At 41.8% G+C, this 22912-nt stretch overlaps 1 protein-coding gene across 1 annotated transcript; it reads left to right on the forward strand.

The window, feature by feature from the left end:
- The first annotated feature begins 3558 nt into the window (after nt 1-3558).
- dusp4 (dual specificity phosphatase 4) lies at nt 3559-14109 on the forward strand. The gene is made up of 4 exons (XM_030065273.1): nt 3559-4021; nt 5750-5877; nt 7828-8047; nt 10874-14109. Exons 1-4 carry the CDS (start codon nt 3649-3651, stop codon nt 11260-11262), a joined length of 1110 nt encoding a protein of 369 aa, XP_029921133.1. The 5' UTR covers nt 3559-3648; the 3' UTR covers nt 11263-14109.
- Nucleotides 14110-22912: the final 8803 nt, after the last annotated feature.

Below are 22912 nucleotides of genomic sequence, written 5' to 3' on the forward strand. Positions count from 1 at the left end.
GATGCATGTGATTTAAAAGTGATATACAACAGTACAGCAAAACCATTGACTTGGAATCATTGACTTGAAGTATAAAATACACAAAAAAGCTACTCAGCAACATGAGAAAATGTAATTAGTTACTTCCACCCTTGACTACAGCACCGCTTCCACTGCTAAACCCAGCCAATCTTTCACCTCCGACCTCCCCCTCCTCTACATGTTTCTCTCACTCGCTCTTGCTCCACCTCACTCTACCATTTATATCACTTTATCTTACTGCAGCATCCATCTCTCTGTCTCTGTCTCTCTCTCTTTCTCTCTCTCTCTGTCTCTGTCTCTCTCAGCACACACACTAACACATGACAAATGACACAAACTCATTCATAAAAACGTAGCGGCACTCAGTTAAGGCTTAACCACTGGATTATGGGATTAGAGAACGGGACAGATTTAGAGTGTATACACACACACACACACACACACACACACACACACACACACACATATGCACACGCAAGTTGTGTGTGTAATGCTGCTGCTGTGGGAATTATGTTGCCCTGTGGACTTTATTTGTACTTTGTATATGTAGGCTTTCCACTGTGAGGAGATAGAGAAACTAGACTGGCTGTGTTGACTATTGACGGGAAAGAGAGACAGACAGACAGATAGCTAGAGAGAGAGAGAGAGAGAGAGAGAGAGAGAGAGAGAGAGAGAGAGAGAGAGAGAGAGAGAGAGAGAGAGAATAACAAAATGTACTTACTTTAAAAATGTTCTGTAGATGAAAAACTGAAATTCATTACTGGAAAGACATCACAGCTGTCCCAACATATCATTGCCTCACACAAGAGACACAATGAGAATGTGAAATAGGAAAAAAGGCATATGGCCAATGCTGTCTGAAAATACAAAATGAATCTATTTAAATTAGTTGAATAATAACGACCGGCCTGCATGGTGCACTGATTTAATGGCATTTATTTGTGATGATTTTTTGTGATTTCAGTGTAGCTTTGTGATCTGTTCCCTTTGCTTTGACAATGAGTGATTTTGTGTTTTGTGCCAATAAAGCACCTTCGATTTGAACTGAGCTGAATTGAGTGATGCAGACTCAGACTGATGAAAGAGAGAGAGAGAGAGAGAGAGAGAGAGAGAGAAAGAGAGAGGGGGAAATTCAATAAAACGGAGAAGAGGGAAGAAAGATGTTTACCTACAAAGGCTTGTGCGAAGCTCAAATACAGGAAGTTATGTCGTCTCACTCTCCTGCACCCCCCCCCCAACCCCCCCAACCCATCTCTCTTTCCGTCTTTGAATCTCGTCCAGTCGATTGATGGATGACGGCATGAAGGAGGGATGGAGGGAAGGATGAATGGATGGACAGGGGAGGGGGAGAGGAAGGGGAAGAGGGGAGGGGAGGAAATAGGTGACATCAGAGCAGAGTCTTTTTTCGACCAATCGGCTTGCAGCTCTCTGGCTGCTGTCTCCTCCCTCCCACACCTCTCCCTTGTTGCTACGGCAGCAGCGCCATCCCATCTCTACGCGGCATTGTTTAGGTGGTGTAGTAGCATGGCATGGTGTGTGTGAGTCTGTGGAAGTGTGATGTGGGGAGATGGAGGCCACAACAATAGATTCCAGCACAGTTCCAGCACATTCCAGCATAATCACCTATTTCCCTCTTTCCTACTCGATCGTCAGTCCCGGCTTCAGTCTCTCTCTCTCTCTCTCTCTCTCTCTCTCTCCTCCTCCTCTCTCATCACTCATGCTTTCCTCTCAAGCTATTTCTCTCTCCTCCTCCCCGTCTCTGTCACCCTTTATCTCCCCTGCTTCCTCTCTTAATTTCTCACTCTCCTTCTCGTCCTCCCTCCCTCCCTCTTCTCCTCTCTTCCTCCTTCTTCACCTTCCTGTCTTCCTTCCTCTAAAACCGTCCAAGGCCCTTTCATTCATGGTTTAGTTTGCACTGCAGTGCCACAGTCAGTTACGCACACGTACACATGTGAGCAAACACATGGTCACACAAGATAGCAGCAATGCGGATGGAAAGTGTCACAAAAACACCCCCCCCCCCCCCCCCCCACACACACACACACACACACACACATACACACACACACACACACGTATGACTCAGATCTGCAAGGGATAACTTCTTCAACTCCCATCAGCACCATATGGATATTTGGTACATAACTGTGTCCCGACTACCACATTTAAGTATCTCTAAATTTTGATTGTCCATTGTCCATTTCCTAACACACCTTGGACAATATGCCAGTCCATCTTGATTATGATTGGAGTAAATTTGCCCCCCACCCCCACCCCACCCCATGTTCAAATTCAAGTCCATAGAAACACATGCAGAGCCCCATCCATGGCTCACGTTGTAAATATCTTACATCTGTCTGTCTGCCCAGTTGTCTGATCCTCTGTCTGCCTGTCTCCTTGACTGTCTCCCTTTTTGTGTCAGTGTGTCTCTTTCCCTCTCACATCTGTTTCTGTGCTGTTCTTTCTTCTCTCGTAACCATGGAAATGGGATCAACATGCAAATACCTGAGCACGCTCAGTGAGGTGTGTGTGTGTGTGTGTCATAGAAGATGCAAATCGTGCCCTGCTCATGGGCTCACACTCACGCACATATGCACGCGTACAACCACACACACTCAGCCAGCTATAGAAGTACACTGAAAATGATATCTATGGAGTGGCATTTTGTTGAAACTGGCCTAAATGTAATTAATTACAGAATTGTAGATTTAAAAGATTTTGAAACACTTACAATTAAAAATAAATGAATAAATCAGTGTAGGAAAACACAATGAAATGGTGACCTATATAATGATGATGACATGTGGCCTTAAAAGAGACCAAATTAGAATGGGGATAAAGGGTGGTTACAAATATAATAGGGTATAAATTTAAAAAAAGCCAATTATTTCTGTTTTGTTACAATAGCCAAATGAAATGCTTTAAAACAACAACAATTATAACGCATTATGTGATTAAGTTCACATAATGAGACGGGTATGACAGCGGTCAGGACAGCGCCCCCTGGAGCCGTTAGGATTCACATTAATTTGGCTGCTTGAAGGTGATTGACTGGGTGAAATATAAAAGCCATATATGGGAACTGGACTATAGGTGGTGCCGTTTTTATGTTCCAGCTCTGTGTTATTACTACAAAAAAGATCAATTCAAATCAAATTTGGACGGTAACAGGTTAAGGCGCAGGACCCACCATACCCGACTGACGCTCATGGACTCCAGTCTCCATCTCCTCCAGTTTCATTGATGTCTGACTGTTTTTTATGAATGAACGAGAGAGGAGGAGAGAAGGCGGGGAGGGGGAGGGGTATAGGGTCCTTTTGATTGGCTGCTGGCGGTTGACGTCACCTCCGCCGTGACGAGACGCACCCATTCATAAAAACCAAATCCGGAGGAGAGACAGAGATAAAGAAAGGGGTGACCGAACTGCGCGTAAAAGTAGTAGGTGACGATGCACGGCACAGCAGAAAAGATGCGCACATAGAAGGGACATAGAGGGAGGCGGGGAGTCCGCCGCAGGATCCGTGCGCCTTTTCTAGCGCGAGGTGGTGGTGGTGTTTGGGGTGGTGGGGGGGAAGGAAGAGAGGAAATTACTGACAGTGACATACAGCATCAACAACAACGACGGCGATGGAGGAGCTGTGCGGCGAGATGGACTGCCCCGTGCTGAAGCGGCTCCTGAAGGACGACAGCGGCAAGTGCCTGCTGCTGGACTGCCGCTCCTTCCTCGCCTTTAGCGCCGGGCACATCCGCGGCGCAGTGAACGCCCGCTGCAACACCATCGTCCGCCGGAGGGCGAAGGGCTCCGTGCTGAGCTTGGACCAGATCCTGGCCGGAGACGAAGACGTGCGGAGACACCTCCGCTCCGGGCTTTACTCTGCCGTGGTGCTCTACGACGAGAGGACGCCTGACTCAGACGCGGTGAAGGAGGACAGCACCGTCACCGTGGTGCTCAACGCGCTGTGCAGGGACTCATCCGGCACGGACATATACCTGCTGAAAGGTCGGTTGGCACTTACGGGTCATCTGGGGCCTTTAATAATGACACAATCACGAGTAGTAGTCCTTCAATCCTGGATTCAGTCTGTATGGAATTGGTGAAGCATATAATGACAAAGCAAACATAATGAAAACCGATTATAGCCTACTACTATCTCTAATAGTCATACTAATAATAGTACTTTATTCTCGGATAAAGTATGGGACTGTGCAAGCCTTTGGTTTTCTTGCAACTAGAATCCCAAACACTACAACTGCCAATTATTCGTGGATTCAGCCTTTATAAGGCCGTAAATGCTTATAATAATAACAATACAGCGACAACGGAAGCCTGACACAGTATACTGTTAGTATTGGTATCAGTAGCAGTACTGTCATTTATTAGTCATTTATCCTGAGATTGCGGCTTCAAATAGGGATAGACAGTAGAAGCCTATAATATAGCTTCAACTGGATGTTTATACGGGCTACAATCACAATAAACGCCTGTAATACTTCTACTACACAGAGCTCCAAATCACATTAGCAGTCTGGGTTAAATGAGGATGCCTGCCACCATAGACACCATGGAAATTTCATTGTTTAAAATTTGATTTTATTTTACCATTAAGATCCTGAAGATTGTTGGTATAGCCACTCATTATCTCATAAACAAGTGTGTGAAATATCTCGCTGATCATGCCTGCTTTATTTTTAAGCACTAGTGTAATTTTTACACCACGCACGAACACACACAAACGCACACACACACACACACACACACACACACACACACACACACACACACACACACACACACACACACACACACACAGAGAGAGAGAGAGAGAGAGAGAGACCAATGGGTACAAGCTGATGAATGAGGTAATGCTGATGCGTAGGACCCACATCAAACCAGAGGCAGTTGCAGGACACACACGATCATTTCTGAATGGGTCCGGTTCAGTCAATTCACCCACAGGGAAGCAGTGACATGTAAAATACACACCGCATTTCCATCAGCGTATATACAGATTATAGGAAATCTAAAATAAATAAATAAATAAATGAATAAATAAAAAACTAGATGTGTGGCGCACTTTTTTTTTTTCCTTTTTGTGCATCCTAATGACGCAGATGCCTTAAAGCGCACGTCCGGTTAGGATGCAGTCCATAAATGGGACATTTTATATGTTATCTGATTTGACCCTGCCCGTGGAGGGAGAATAGAAGAAGTCCCCACATACAAATAACACCGAGAAGGTTGATGGAATTGTCTCCAGCCTGCTGCTGCCCTGGGGTTTAGGCTATTGTACAGTAGATATAGGCCACAGCAGGTCAGGGGCTTTAATAGGCTTTGTGTCAGACTAAATGGTTACAGAGAAGAAAATCCAGACTGCGGACCGTGCTGAAATGATTTAATGATTTTATAGAGTGCCATGCTTTTCAACTTACTGCTTTTGCTGCTTCTTTTATGCATCACCCCGTGTGAATAATAAGAATAAGAATAATAAAATCCTTTGTGATATTGCTGTAGTGACTTGGAAGTGACTTGACTGAGTATGCCTGCAGTGCACACGAGTGAGCGTATCTTCCTTTTGTGTGGCATCATGACCTACAGTTGCTGGATCATATTTTTTATCCCATTCCAAACTTACTAGTTTGGAGAGGAAAGGGCCATATTTGCAGGCGTGTGGAGATTCAAACCGAATCTAAAGCCAAGTGTCGTGCTTGTTTCTGACTTTTTCTCCAGGTGGGTACGACCGGTTCTTCGCAGAGTACCCAGAGTTTTGCCTGAAGACCAAATCTTTGCCGTCCCTCACCAGCCAGTCCAGCGTGGACTCTTCCTGCTCCTCCTGTGGGACACCGCACTACGACCAGGTAAAAAAAAAAGATTTATAATAATTTACTACTATCAAGTTAATGTATGTCATATGATAGAATAATATGGGCCTTTGCATGCTTTTCTGTTGGATACGCAACCTGGAATGTGTTCTTAGGACGTTCACTGCAGTTGCACACACAGCCTTGCAGTGAAGGGGGCTAGGTGCCTTGCTCAAGGGCATCTCAGGAACATGAACTGTTTTATGCATATGTAGCATGTTAGGGTGGTGGTGGTGGTTCGGGGGTTTAGCACAGTTGTCTATATTAAATCATTCCACCACAATCTGCAATAATTTACCTCTGTGTGCCATATGTCATGCTGCACACACGGCCGCATGTGATTTAAGTTTAATTCCCCTGACAAGCGCAAAGATAGAGACGCAGACAATGGTGCCTCAGTGTTTCCCGAGGATAGACAAGCCTTCTGCTGTGTAGGCTGTAAGAAAAAAAAATAGCAACACTGTTGTGTGTTTTGACATGAGAGATTTACTTTGTTTCCTCGCGGTGTGTAAAAGGATAAATACAAATGTAAGTGTATTTATCGCAATGCAAAAAAGGATGGACTGCGTAAAATGGCTTTCGCCGTCATCATCATCGTCATCATCACCATCATCGTCTCTCTCTATCTCTTTTCCCCTCTCTCTCCCTCTCCCCACCCCTTCCTCACATTACATCTCTTAGCAGTATTGATCATTTCCTATGTCACTACTGAGGTCGTCAGCGGCAGTGACATAAACACACTGCGCCCTCGTCAATATGTCCCACTACCGGTACAGACAACCATCCAACTGACCTCTTACACCCATACTGATTTTTTTTCTCATGTACATCGATATATTTCCAGATAAGTTTACAAGTAGATGCCACAGCAGAGATAGATCAGCTCTTTCTCTGTGCAGTGCAAGGATGTAGGCTGCAAACTATATTCTGTGCAGGCAAAATATAATTTATAAATAAATAAAGCAAAGCTAGAGGAGTTGCAGGCACCAAATACTGGAGTGGCTTCTGTTGGTTGTAGAAGTAAGATAAAACAATTTTCTACCTCCACCACTCACTCTGTTAAATCTGAACAACTTGTTCATTGTCCTCTCCAGCCAGTCATTACCCAACATTTTTATTACAGCCTACCACGGATTAGATTTGTACAGGGATCCACGTTCAGCTGGAATGGCTATATTTATAGTGATAATAACAGGGTAATGTTCAATGGTATGAGGTGCAAATTAACCTGATGTATAAATGAGCTGAGAACTTTCATTCACACCAATCTATCAGTTGGTCAGATTTAATGGAGGTATATTTCCAAGATGGCAAAAACATTCCTGTTTTACTTTCACTGAGCTGGAGGGGTGAATAAAAGTCGTATTGACTGACTGACTGACTGAATGAATGAATAAATGAGTGAATGAATGAATGCAGGAAAGAAAGAAAAAAAAACAATGAACAAATGAATGAAGGAGAGAACAGACGCATGAATAAAGCTATTCACTGAACAAAATAATGACACGGCCAGCAAATGACTTACTGGCTCAGTGAGTGAAAGAATGACAGCATAAATGCATGAATGAATGAACAAATGAGCACGTGAACCTGAATTTAAAGTGACTTACTGACTTATTGGCTGGTTTAACTGAAAGTACGACTGATCGGCTGACTCAGAACCGTAAGCACTTCTTTAAGTGAAGCTATTGATCAACTGAATTTCCTTCTACTGCCAACCTGTCTACAGTGCATGCTGTGGTGGGCTCCAGTCCCCTGTCACCCTTAATAGTAATAAGTGAATATAAAAAATGGATGGATGGATGAATTTCCCTCTATTTTTTTCTCCATTTTGGCCATGTGCACCCCCCACCCCTCACCCCAAACTCCTGCATCTACATTTTTGTGGCTGATAATCAAATGAAGATGCTAACAAACTGGTTATTTCCCCCTTTGCCTCTCATGCAGGGTGGCCCGGTCGAGATCCTGCCATTTCTCTACCTTGGCAGTGCCCTCCATGCATCTAAGAAGGAGGTTTTGGACACCATAGGTATCTCTGCCTTGCTCAACGTGTCAGCCGACTGCCCCAACCACTTTGAGGGCACCTACCAGTACAAGTGTATTCCTGTGGAGGACAACCACAAGGAGGACATCAGCTCCTGGTTCCTGGAGGCGATAGAGTTCATAGGTCAGTGAGGGAGAAAATGCAGTGTGCATGCATGTGAGCGTGTTTGCAGGTTTGTCGTATAAAGTGTATTTTACGCTTAAAGAAAACTGTTGTACCTGCATATGGACTGTTGCTATCTGCTGTGTACTTGAAGTAAAAAGGTCTCCACCTGCCCATGAATCTCAAATTGACATCAAGTGCACACAAGACTGTAGATGTAAGTGTCTGGGAATTTAATGACGCACATCAACACAGCCGTATAAAAGCTTCAATGTAAACTCCACCACGTTGTTTACATTTGTGCTTTACATCACATTTATATTACACTCAACTATAAAATGCTCTTAAAGGTACACTGTAATTTTATAGAGCTTTACCACCATCTAATGGGTAATCCTTTCTGTGACTATATACAGACTCAAGAGGCTGGGAGTTACAAGACAACAAGTATTTCATTCATCATACTCTACTACACGGGCTACGTTTATGCATAATATTTGAAATGTTTAAAGACACTGCAAGAAGAATCAGGTCAAGCCACAGACACAGGAAACAAGACAAACATATATTTTAGGCTGCAAAAACTTATTGCAAGCTTGAAATCTCAGTAACCATCATGGTGAATGCAGTGGTACTGATTAACAACAGTTGTGAACCCTGGCTGCTGTGTGCTGTGCACCTTTGAGTGAGTCAAATGTTACAAATTCTACACGTTACATATGAATAGTCATATATGTTCAGTTGAATGCCAGATGGATTCACAGTGATGTTTAAGCCCACCAGTGACCCCCAAATAACATTACATTCCCACGCTGGTGCACAGTTGGTCTTTATTGACACATTTTATATCAATCACACTTAATATATTTTTTTTTTTTTCTGGAATTGTATAATTAACAGTTATAGCATGGACAGTTACCTCTTATGACAATTCTGTGACTCTTTGCATTTAATTTACTGCCACAAGAGGGAGACAGAACAGGATAGTTTCATAAAGAAAGTCAAATTTGCTGGCTATGGCTACACGATGACATTGTGCAAAAAAAAACAAAACAAAAAAAAAAAAACATCTTTTTGTGTTTTCCTTCAGGAATTGCAGGGCTGCAGATACTTAATGGGGAGGACTTACTAGTTGGTGGGTGGGTGATTACTGAGGAGAAAATGGGTATACTCTAAATTACCTTTAAAAGCTGGTCTGCTCTTGTAGTTACACTCCATTACTTCACTGTGTTATGGCAGTGGGATAAAGAGTTGGATTTATTGATACTGAAATATCAGAAATATCACTTTAAATAAGAAAATATTCCCTGCAACCATTCTGTCCCTGTCTTACGTTTCAGGGACTCCCATCACCAGCATTTATCCCTTTCAAGCATAAGCTGTGATTTGTGTGTGTGTGTGTGTGTGTGTCCATATAGAGGTGTGTGTGAGGTAGAGGTGTGTATGTGCTCTGCATAGCAATTCTGCGAATACAGTTTTTGTGTGTGGTTTCTGTGCATCTGAATGCATGTTGGGGAGCATGTACTCTGCCGCATGTGTGTGAGTGTGTGTCGGTGCCGGTATGCGTCATAGTTAGCCGCTGTGGGACTGAAGTCTGACTCATCCACTGTTACTGGGTGCACAGACACCATGGTGGAGGAGTTACCTTAAATCTGTGTTTGCATTTGAGAGAGAGGGAGAGAGAGAGAGCGATAAAAGATTGCTTATATGTGCCTGGGCAAGAGAGAAAATGCCAGGCACACAAATGCAAAGTGGGGGATGTGTGGAGGAATTAGCTGATGGCTCAAATTGTTATACCTGCAAGATTTAGTTAAATGTGGTTTGATGCATTTTCACCTGTAGCTTAGGTTAACTCACAGGTTGAGAGGCTTAGGATCACTATGCCATTTTACACCTTAAAATGATTCACACATTAAAAAAAAAAAAAAAAAAAAAAAAAATATATGTATATATATATATATATATATATAGATATTTTCTTAAAAATGTTTTTAGTAACATATAATTCACATAAGACATTTCAGAACAAGGCTTAGCTCCATGTTCCCTGCCATGTTACAAATGGCCTATCACAACATCTCAGTTAATTTTGCAGTAAAGGTATTCATTACCATATGAAAAACATGTGAACACATAACTGAATATGAGCATCAGGCCAGGCTTCATTTTGTTATGCAAGGCTTTCCAAGCATGGGGAACGGCCAGCTATGTCAACATCTGTCTCCTTATTCCCATAATCCCATGTGGTTTTGGGGTTGTTTCCTGTAGGTGGTTTGGATTATTTCACTGTCAACAAGCTTGCCTCATGAGAGCATTGTGACGTTTCCAGGAGGATCTGTGTGGTTATTTGATCACACCAAAGTTGCAATGATATTTTTTCTTACATGGCTAAACAAACCAAATTAAAGTAGTAAAAAGTCTTCTCCAAACTTGCTTAGTGTAAGCAGGTTTTAGGGATGTAACAGGCAACATAAATCAGCAGAAAAACAGGACTCATCCATTTTTACTTCAGTTCAATTTAGTTCACTTTTATTGTCCACAAGGAAAACTCAGCTTGCTGTGAGCCACAAAAATAGTCTCTACACAACTGAGAAGCAGATGGAGAGGTAGATACAAGGCCTAGGTGTTGCATAGGGAATGGTGAGAAAGATCCATCGATTTCCAAATTCTTGGAATCAGAATTGGAACAGATTACAACATTTTGGGAATTCACTAGCCCTTGCAGATACCATGAATGTGCAAGAATGGAACAAAGAGAAATTTATGCAAAGAGCAAAATTGGTACTTAGGGTGTGGGTGAGGTATATTTACTGTAAATCTCTAACCTCTGCCTCTCTCTCTTCCCAGACTCAGTACGGGACTCCAGTGGCCGAGTGCTCGTCCACTGCCAGGCAGGCATTTCCCGTTCAGCCACTATATGTCTGGCCTACCTGATGAAGAGGAAGCGGGTGCGTCTCGATGAGGCCTTTGAGTTTGTGCGCCGGCGCCGCAGCATCATCTCACCCAACTTCAGCTTCATGGGTCAGCTGCTGCAGTTCGAGTCACAGGTCCTCGCCACCTCGTGCGCAGCTGAGGCAGCCGCCACGGCGAGTCCGCTCCTCGGACCCAAGTCGTCGACAGCAACCACTGCGACGACGGCCACGCCCACCTCCCCCTTCATCTTCAGCTTTCCAGTCTCTGTGGTGAACCCTGCCTACCTGCACCACAGCCCGATCACAACCTCTCCCGGGTGCTGATGGACAGCTGATCAGAGCCTCCCTCCAACTGACTGACTGAGGACATACTGGCCTGTCATTGGCTGAGAGAGCTGTCAATTTCACTGACCACTACAGTATGTACACATGGGGAGGTGAGACGCATCTTGGTGCCTGATTCAAAACTCAAGACAGAAAGACCCTCTCGATTCTTACATGGAGGAGCAGAGGTGGAACTGTGAAAGTGCAGAAGTACGCTTGAGAGGGTCCTGGCAATACCACTCACTTCCATTTAAACATGATTTATTGAAATTGACCAAAAAAAAAAAAAAAAAAAAAAAAAAAAAAAACGAAAGGCTTTTAACTTTGTTTCAGTAAACCAAGTGGGGAGAGAGTGCTGAACCGACCTTTTACTGAAGATAGAGAAAACAGCAACAAACACATACACAGATGCACACCAACACACCAACACACAAACTGACACATAGAGGCATGTGCAGCAGGGAACACACTCACACACACTTACACACATTCATGACCACCAACTGAATAAGCTCAGTATGAACACAGGGTCCGGTGGCAGGGGCGGTTGCTACGGAGACGACAGGTCTTTAGGAGAGGAGATGGACACAGGAAGGAAGGAGGAATTTTAAGCACCCTCTCCTTCCCTTGGGGTGTCCTATTGCCAGACAAAAGAGATCGATGGGAAAGGATGGGAGGAGTCAAAGGGGAGGAAAAAAAAGGGAGAGAGAGAGAGAGAGCGGGTGATAGAAAGCAGGAGTCTTTTCAGTGACAGGTGCTATGCTGGCGGTCTGAACGGGGCTTCCTGTCTTTCATACATCCCCTTCCTCTCTCTCTTTCTCTCTCTCTCCCACGCACAGCCTCCTCTCCTCTGCCTTTCATCCCTTTTTATGTCCCTCCTCTCCTTCACTTCTCCTCCTCATCTCTTCCTGATTCACCCCCCCCGCCTCCCCCAGCTCTGCCGCTACTCACCTCCTCACCTCCTCACTAAAGAGGACAAAGATAGACTCAATAAATATGACGATACCAAACAAAGGCTCGGGCACTATTAAACAGTCACGGAAACCCCTGATAAAGCCGATTACTGCTCTCATTATGTGGCAGTGAGGCAGAAAAGGGCCCTTAACTTATTTTGGATCACAGCATAGTTAAAAGGAATACGGTGACATTTTGAATTTTTAATAATGAATGTCATAATGCACTTACTTCATTGCAATTAAACCCTCAATATGCCACAAAAAGGCCAGCTGAAAGCAAATGCAGTTACATAAAACAGGGATAACAGATGAAATAAGCTATTTACCAGTTCAAAAAAAAAAGCTTTGTTATTCTCTTTCTTTACCAGGTTCTTGTCACAGTGTGGGTAAGGAGAGGTCTGTAGTGACAATTCTCCTTAACTCCAAAAAAAATGCTTTCAGTGAAGAGTACAATCAGCTGTTACACGCTGAGGCAAGATGGTGTATGTAGTGTTCAGGAGTCAAACCGACCATTTCTGATGATGTTTTGTCCAAAGACACCACATCCAAACACAGATGCTTTCACACTGAGTGTATCTGGGATGCTTGCACTTTCACTAAATACACTGATGAGCAGAATCCAGGTGAAAGCCAATATCCGGTGTTGATTTGTAAATCTATAGATAAATCCGTCGACTGCTATCATCAATGAACAAACATTTGCATTTCAGGATATGTGATTTACATTCTATTTTGGTCTCGTAGTTACAGTTCATTGTGTAAAAAAGGTAAAGATGAAAAAGTGTAAAATCCTCAGGAGAGTTTGCACTTACACAAGGGTAATGGCGATTTGTTTACTTCTGCGTACTTTCCTGGATTTATGTAAACCAATCACAAACTGAGGAGATGATGTACAGGCAAAGCATTTTTAAGCTTTGAGACTCATGAGATGCTGATTGCAATTCAATATCCAAAAGATGTCTCTACTGTTTTGTACGTTCAGTGTAGCTCGATATGGGTCCTGACATACAGTACATGCATACAAACACACACATGCGCATGCACACACTCACACACACATTCACAAAGTACAACACAAAGATGGTAACCCTTTTCAGTTTTTAAAGACTGTCTCTCCGTAGCACTTTGAAGTGATGCAATACTGTATTTACAACTAATCATGGAAGACAACGGGCTAAAATACAAAACACCACCGCATCCTTTTAAGAAATCACACTCTTAAGATCATTTGTATCCATCATGTCACAATTTGATATCTGATGTTTTTAATGAGATGCTTTTGCCGGACCGGGCGAAGCTCTACACATACTGTACTAGACATCCAAAGGCACAATATCCATCCAACCATGGATGCTTTTATACCTGAGTCCTGAGACGTATGCACAAAACACACATGGTCTCTTTCACCAACAGACAGATCAGATGGACACACACACACACACACACATACACACACACACACAAGGTTACAAAGAACATAAACCCTTTCTGTTTTTGAAGATGGTCAGCACCTCTCTATGTAGCACTTTGAAGTGATGCAATACTGTATCTATAATTTATGATTGATTTGCACATCATGGTGATGATAGACTTTGTAAAAACAGACGTTTTGTCCAGGTAGAGAGAGAAAGGCAGAGAGAAAGAGGAAGAACGAGAGTACTAATAATTGAAAAACGCAATACTTTGTACACATCTGTGTGGTTTTTACCTGTTTGTCAGCCTGCCCGTCCATCCATCTGCCGCTCTGTGTTAGTCCATCTGTCTTGACTGTCTCTCTGTCTGGTCAATGCTGTTCTCCCATCATGGCAATATCAATCCACATAAACATTTATAAGAAATTATAATAATAATAATTAAAAAAAAAAAAAAAAAAAAAACTTTCCCTCAGTTTTATTGTGGAATGGATGATCTGTGCATTTATTTATTACTAAGGCTCCATTGTTGAATAAAACAATGTTCTTAAAGAAGGTTTCTTCGCTTTCTTAATGCTGTGTGGAGTTGAATCAAGGCTTGAGATGTCCTGCTGAGCACACGTACAGTTTCTCACCATGCTCAAGACAAGTATGAGAGAGTTAAGAAATGTGTTATGGAAGAGTTCAAACAGTTAGGCCAGGCTACATTACCTCTGCATTTTGTAATATATAATGCTGGTGTCATGCAGTAACCCTGCAGTAAGGCAGCCTACAACCCAATAATGACCTGACCTAAGTGTTATATTGTCCTGGTTTTAAAGGGTGCAACACAGTGAAGAGATGACATTTTCTGAACTTATTAGACCGTTGTAGCTGTTCTGTTATTTGGACAAAATACGATCCAAAACCTATATTAGGCTAATCAAAGAACAGTTTACAATCACAGCATCAGAGACAAATTATAGGGAGATGATCATCAGCCCAACAGAGAGGCTCTACTTCATACTCAGGTTAGTTTTATTAGAGTGCTGATCTACACATATCTAGACATCAACAGGTATCGATGGGAAACATTATTACCCAGTCCCTAGCCTCAACAGGATCTCAATTTTAAAACTATGAGGGATCATTTTCCATTGTCCTGTTAGCAGTGGTGGATGCCACTATAGGTTCGAGGTGGTGATCGTGGTGAACATACAGAAGGAGCAGTGATGGGGTAAGACTGGCAGCCTCTGTACTGGGCAAAGCCCTTCATCAGGGAACTATCAAGCTGCCTGAAGACCAACCTTTACCAAACAGTAACAATGCCATATATTTTTTTATGGCTGATGAAACCTTCCCTCTGCAGATGAATCTTTTCAGGCCTTACCCGGGACATGCTGAGGCACCACAGTGTGTGTTCAACGAGCTGTTATCATCCTGGCCACTCAGGGGAGGCTCTCCAGCAGTGCTGTTGGAGTGTCTCCAGAGGTGGCTGAGTGTGTTGAGAAGGCAACATGTATCCTCTACATGCTCATAAAATGGTAGGACATGAAGATGAGGAGTGTGTGAACACAGTCTAGCACTTCAGGCTATCTACATAACCACAAAAGCTTTCTTAAGAGCAGCTGAAATCACAATGAAGAACACTTTCCAAAAATTCAATGACAATTTCTTTGTGTATATATTACCTGTGACTTTAAAGGACATGGTCAAAGGCTTAAATGGCAATACTTCATGAAATAGATTAATAATTGATTAATTGTAATCAGTAAAGCACTTGACCTGGCAAAAAAAAAAAAAAAAACAATGCCGCTAGCCCTTGTATTAATCTATGACATGAGACAAATTGTAAGGGACAAGTTCATTAAGGTAGCTCACATAGTCTATGAAGTATGAAGTGAGCTTAGTAGACAAAATGAAAGAAAAAAAAGAAATATCTGGCTCCATCTTGTGGTACTGAAAAGTCATGCAGTTGGTCATACTGTTTACTAATGGCCATTAAAAAACAAAACAAAACATGTTTTTAAAATTTTGATTTAAACCAAAATAACCACGTGCTTACATTTTTACAGCATCAACCAATTTGGCCAAAAGTCAAGGTGTGACTTTTGAACATGCTGTAAACAACTCACCCTAAACAACCCTTTGATACAACACTAAATTATCAGATGTCTCCTTGGATAATGTATGCACATAATTTCATTTGCTGATTCCTCTGTTATGTTGTGATTAAAACAGCCCTGAGCCTGAAAGGATTGCTCAGCGCCTGTGCCCTAAACTATTCACATGTAATTTATTTGCTGATTAGAGAGGGGGAGGAAGGACTCTGGGATAGGCAGGTGCATGTGGATCAAGGCACTTATGTCTAAACCAAATTACATCAACAATATCAAGTGAATTTCAACATGAGCTTGTGTTTTGCAAGTGAGTGTAAACCACGAAAAAGAAAAACACAGTTAACACCAGACACAGTAAAGGAAGTGTGCTCTTCCTATGCTAACAGCAGATGGTAGTGTTACTTAAAGAATGGTCTATATGTTCAGAGTGCAACAATGGGACTTTTGACTTTGTGCTATTATACCTGAGTGTAGCTGTACACAATTCAACAAGCCTCTCCATTCAAATGTATACAGGAGTAAGGATATAGTCTTCAAGCTTCATGGTGCCTTATAAAAGAAGCCCTTACATACAAGTATATACTATAGCAATATCATTACCAATTAATTAAACCCTCTAATTCACAAATCCAGAAAAAGAACCAGACACTTTTCTTTCAAAGAAGAGTATATTCTGAAATAATGATGAAAAAATAAAATAGAATTATTTTACCAAAGTATGACATAAAGGACAAGGTGCTGAATTTACCACTTCCCTGAAATCTTAAAATCCCCACAGATTAACAAGAAACCATTTGCTAGTGTTAATTTGCATAGATAAGACCATTAACATATTCACACACACCATTGTTAAGATACATGTGCTTGGAGGCCACTCTAAAAACTAAGGCAAAGCCCACAGTCCTTCCACTTTATTTTTCCATTTTGTCCTAACATGCATATTAAAATAGCATTTTCATCCACCAAGTTTTTTTTTTTTTTTTTTTTTTTTTGGAAATACTGAAGTGCATCAATTTGAGGTGCTGTTCTGCAGATGCCTATTAAAGAATTTGAAGAGTTTTGGGTGTGTCGGTGTGGCTGGACAACTTTTTGAACCTTTGCAGATATGCCAGTGTGGACAGAAAACAACATGACATGAAAGCAGTGTTTTCAGATGAATGATGAATGACACTTAAAACTGAGAATTCAGATGTTACAGCAAAACAGCAGTTATAGTGAACAATACAGTGGCAAGCGAGCAATTTCAAACACAGTCTTTGTTTATAAACCTTTCATTTCCTTCATTTTTTGGAAGCAATAAGTTTTCATGGTGTCTGAAACCTCATTGAGTTGTTCCTTATATGGTTCACTAGCACAAACACTGTAGGGTGAGAGGTTAGGTGTTGCATTTGGACTCAGTACGTACATCTAATCCTCAGTGTTTTTGGAAAGAAGTAAATCAATTAGGGCCTAAGTGTATGGAAAAATATACCCATGGAGGTGTGGGGAAATCTGCAGTGATTGACATTTTAGTGGTGCTGGAGTTGTGGGAGAAGGATTTTAAGAGTCTGTTTTCTAGCAGCTTCACTGGATATGAGGAAGATTTTTTTTTTATATCTGCCAAAGTAAATGTAAGCTAGAGACTGAGATGTTTGCCAAAGATGTCTGATGCAATAACGACTTGAATGATGTTATATCTCTAGCTGAGGTTCAGAGGCCTATAGACTCAGCTAAACTTCAAAAAAATCTATTAATATAGATGAATTATCACATGAGGCTCCGAAATGTCCTTTTACACCCACAGTATTGTTAATTTATACTGTGTTTTTCAGTAAGAAGAATGCCTTCAGTTTGGCTAAAATCCATTATTTGCCCTATCCCAAGATGCCAGAAAGATGACCCTTTAACTTACAGGGGCATTAGCATGTTGAGAAACGATTATAAGTTACACTCAGTTTTACACAGTGAGTGGTTAATGTGCTATCATCTGCTAGTAGAAGAACAGAATGGCTTCTGTGAGGGCAGAGTTTGTGACCATATCTTTACAGTGTGCACTCTAGTCAGAAATATATTAAAAAAATAATAAACCACCTTTGTTTGTTAGATTGACTCTCAGAAGGCTTTTGATTGTGTAAACTTTTCCAGTCTAATTCCAGCAGGGGTGAATTGTTTACCAGGCAATATGTTCACTTTATAATACTCCTTTGGCCTGTGTGAGAGTAAATTATTTCTTAACTGACTGGTTTCCAGTTCCCTCAGGGGGTCAAGCAGGGTGATGCCCTGCCTCCGACTCTATTTGCAGTTTTCATTAATGACTTGGCAAAAGAGATCAGTGCTCTGCAATGTGATGTTGTACAGTGTGGGCAAGAAAACGCCAGTGCCCTTTTGTATGCAAATGATGTTATGTTGGCTGAATCTTAAAGTGATTTACAGAAAATGTTATCATATGCAAATGTTACACCCCAGCTGAGAATTGACGAACCAGTGTCAGAACAAGAAGGCCCTCGAAAATGTGCTATTGTTCAGAGAAGTACGAGAAAATAAATGGGAAGAATGGGTGTCCGCCCATGCACTCAGGAACTTCAGAGAATCAAAATGAAGAAGCCCCCTTCTACTCCCTTTCACTGAAGATATGACGAGCATGAAGAAAGGGCTGAGCATCAGTCCAGTCTTTATCTTAACTCCATCAAAGTTGAAAAAAAAAACAAAAAAAAACTTACATTAACTCCAGATCTGTCTTATTTGCACAATATATCATGTATTTGACATGGTAAATAGATGGACTGCATTTATATACTGCTTTTCTAGTCTACCAACCACTGAACCCCTAACTGCTCCTGATGGACAGCTTGGCACCTTGCATGGCACGCTCTCTGGAGGTGCCATGGATCGAATCAGGAACTTTCTGATTACTAGATGACCGCTATACCTCCTGAGCCATGCTTAAAAAAAAGTTAAGAGTTAAAAAAAATAAATAAATAAAAAAAAAATAAAAAAATAAATAAAACACTGACTATTAGGGGGGGCTATATTGCAACTAAAACTATATCCCCATCTATACACTTGCAATTACAATTGCTCCACAAAAAAATTCCTGCAAGTACTTTTTTAATCTATTCTCATGTTTTTATGCCACTAGATACAAATGTATGCCACTTTAAACAGTAACCTATCAAGAAATATAAGTATTTTCATATAGCATAATGGCTAACTGGGCAAAACTGCAGACGCGGCCTGGCAGAGTTATGCTGCTGTTGTGACAGATTGTGCTCACGATAAGCCTCCAGCTGCTCATCCTGCAAGCTACTCTGACAAAAATCATGATATAGTAGCTCAGCTTGCATCAGAACGGACGACTACACCTACGCTGTTGACGGTGGGGTGGCTCATTATGTCAGACAGGAAGCATCTATTTGAATAGATAATTACCTGAATTAATAGAAGACTAATGATGATGAATACAGGAAGACAAATGAATCGATGAATAGCATTATGAACAGGAGTGTTCTATTAAACCTAGCATCATACTATTTCTTTGTTCAAGTATACCCATAGGACCCATTTACATTTCATAGACATGATGCACTGACAAAAGTTAAATAGTGACTGAATTCTACATACTGACTGACTGGCTTATATTTTAAGTGGTGCCAAGTTTCACAGACCCCATTTTTGAAATACAACATATTTGATGAAACATTTTATTTAAAATTTTGATTTACACTTGAGTAATTCAATCAGTATGGCAACATATAATAGTAAAGCCACAATTACATAACAGAGTTACACAATAATATTTTGGGGATGAGCCTAGGTGAGTGGAAACAGTCTCCTGGGAGATAAAGGGAAACTGCACAAACTGGGAATAGTGGTGGAGGGACAGGATTAATATTGCTAGCTGTTACAGACCTGGAGATCTAACAGGTGCTGGTGATTTGCAACCAAGCAATGCATAATTTGTGTACCCACCATGAGCTGCCGTCAATCACTGAGGAAGACAGTTTTACTCACAACCATCATGGTAAACTTTTGGTAAATATGGTAAATATTTTGTTATGCATCCCTAAAAAAAAAAAAAAAAAAAAAAACTTTTTGTTGCTGCTCAAAATTGTGTAATACACTCCGGTCGAAGCTCCTGTTCTTGAGACAGGGATGGACTTAATGCACCAAACTTGGTGGATGTATTAACACATACCACATTCAAATGTAAGAAGAGCCTCCAGTGTGTGAGGATTTTCAGCAAGCCACTTTACTATCTGGTGACATTTTGTTTTTATTGGTACAGAAATATGTAACTTTGAGTTTGAATGTTTGAGTTTTTTTTTTAGATCGTGGCCATGATAAACACTGATCCTGACTGTGTTGTTTCTTGGAGTTACATCACTCCATCCGACCTCAAGCCACTCGCATGTTCTCCCCCAGGGCTCCACAAACATGTTTTGATAAGGACAAATCTTAGATTCAGTTCCTCTGAACTTTTTCTTTCAGCACATGTAAAAGTGGCTATCACTTTTAACGAACCTATACTCTTTATAGGCTCATGTGTCATTCTGTTTTGCTGAATTTGTGTCTTGCAAAGACAGCTGCAATACCAGATACCCACAGCTGTTAACGCACAGTGCAAAAATATCCATCTTAACAAATCATTTAGTCTCATATTCACACTCATATGCTTCTCTTAAAGTGATTGGGATGATTTTCCTGATGAAAAATAGCTGCACCGACTTACACTGTGGCTCTGCGCTCCCATGTTCAATCTACAGGGAAATACAGTGGTAGTGGTTCGGATGAAAAAAGATCCACCATTTTGGAAACCAGCTGGCTGAGAGTGCTCAAAGTGGAACTGAAACGAATGGGTTGTTGTGCATCCTTCAAAACAAATTTTCAGCTTTGTGTCGCCATTCAGAAGTGTGTTGTTTTCCAGTCTCTATTTATTTCATTCATTTTGGAGCAGGGAAGCTCTTCCTCTTGAGACAGGGAACTATTGAACTGACCACACTTGGTGGATGTATTACACTTGTATGGACCAGCAAACACAACCACATGGGTAATAATCTCAGCGACCACTTTAATTAGATCTTTGAGGATAAAGAAATGTTGATTGGCTGTTCAAACCTATGGGAGGCCGTTTAGGCCGTAATTCATACTTGCTTTCACATCTACCATCATACTCTCTCACACATACTACTATACTCTCATACACACGCTATCATACTCTCTCACATATACTACTATACTCTCATACACATACTATCATACTCTCTCACAAATACTACTATACTCGCTCACAAATGCTACTATACTCTCTATGGAGTATGATAGTATTTGTGAGAGAGTATGATAGTGAGCGTGAGAAAGTATGGTAGAGTATGCGCGAGAGTATGATAGTGTGTGTGAGAGAGTATGATAGTGTGTGTGAGAGAGTATAGTAGTATTTGTGAGAGAGTATGATAGTGTGTGTGAGAGAGTATGATAGTGTGTGTGAGAGAGTATAGTAGTATTTGTGAGAGAGTATGATAGTGAGTGTGAGAAAGTATGGTAGAGTATGCGTGAGAGTATGATAGTGTGTGTGAGAGACTATGATAGTGTGTGGGAGAGAGTATGATAGTGTATGTGAGAGACTATGATAGTGTGTGTGAGAGAGTATGATAGTGTATGTGAGAGAGTTTGATTGAAACGGATACGAGTTTGATTGAAACGGATATGAGTTTAAATTCTCAGTTCCTGATTGGTTGTTTCAGGCTATGACCCGCCTTCACACAGACATGAAAAAATGGCGGACCGCGAGAGGCTCACAGAAGCCATTGGATTATTAAATAATATTTTAAACACTCCAACTGCTGTCACAACGATGTCCGAAATGTTGGATCAAAGTCGGCAGACATCCAGAGGAGCTTCGACAGACATCCAGAGGAGCTTCTTCTAATGAAGAAGCTCCGCCGGGTATTAAGACCACAACGGCCTGCAACGTCAGGGGAGGGGAGGGAAGGAGGAAGGGAGGGGGGTTGCGGCCGGCCGATGGTCAGATGGAGGCTCTGTGGTGCGCGATTCCGGCTCCGATTCCCTATTGTGATTCCATACTGACACCATATTCATCTCGCTGCGGAGATGGAGAGCACAGGAGATGCGCACCGCAAAGCGCTGCGCGGAGGCGGATTGGTAATCGGTAGATTCGGGAAGTATCCCCTGGTGTTTGCGTCTTGATGGGGCCATCGGTCCCGGGGGGTGGGAGCCGAGAGAAGTAGACACGGCCGCACTTGCGTCTTGACGCGACCGCACCAGTGGAATGACGCACCGACGCCAGCACCCCCTCCCACACCTCCATCGGACCATCGTTGCGGGCCTGTGTGGTCTTAATACCCGGCGGAGCTTCTTCATTAGAAGAAGCTCCTCTGGATGTCTGTCGAAGCTCCTCTGGATGTCTGCCGACTTTGATCCAACATTTCGGACATCGTTGTGACAGCAGTTGGAGTGTTTAAAATATTATTTAATAATCCAATGGCTTCTGTGAGCCTCTCGCGGTCCGCCATTTTTTCATGTCTGTGTGAAGGCGGGTCATAGCCTGAAACAACCAATCAGGAACTGAGAATTTAAACTCATATCCGTTTCAATCAAACTCGTATCCGTTTCAATCAAACTCTCTCACATACACTATCATACTCTCTCACACACACTATCATAGTCTCTCACACACACTATCATAGTCTCTCACATACACTATCATACTCTCTCACACACACTATCATAGTCTCTCACATACACTATCATACTCTCTCACACACACTATCATAGTCTCTCACATACACTATCATACTCTCACGCATACTCTACCATACTTTCTCACACTCACTATCATACTCTCTCACAAATACTACTATACTCTCACACACACTATCATACTCTCTCACACACACTATCATACTCTCTCACAAATACTACTATACTCTCTCACACACACTATCATACTCTCTCACACACACTATCATACTCTCGCGCATACTCTACCATACTTTCTCACACTAACTATCATACTCTCTCACAAATACTACTATACTCTCTCACAAATATTATCATACTCCACAGAGAGTATAGTAGCATTTGTGAGCGAGTATAGTAGTATTTGTGAGAGAGTATGATAGTATGTGTATGAAAGTATAGTAGTATGTGTGAGAGAGTATGATAGCGTGTGTATGAGAGTATAGTA

This window comes from Myripristis murdjan, chromosome 12 (genome assembly GCF_902150065.1).
Source record: "Myripristis murdjan chromosome 12, fMyrMur1.1, whole genome shotgun sequence".
In the NCBI taxonomy this organism is placed as follows: domain Eukaryota; kingdom Metazoa; phylum Chordata; class Actinopteri; order Holocentriformes; family Holocentridae; genus Myripristis; species Myripristis murdjan.

Bases quoted from the DNA above. Each gene is read 5' to 3' on its own strand.
- dusp4 (XM_030065273.1), top strand. From the start codon at position 3,649: ATGGAGGAGCTGTGCGGCGAGATGGACTGCCCCGTGCTGAAGCGGCTC. The intron at 5,878-7,827 runs GTAAAAAAAAAA...CCTCTCATGCAG, and splicing joins GGACACCGCACTACGACCAG to GGTGGCCCGGTCGAGATCCT. The intron at 8,048-10,873 runs GTCAGTGAGGGA...CTCTCTTCCCAG, and splicing joins GGAGGCGATAGAGTTCATAG to ACTCAGTACGGGACTCCAGT.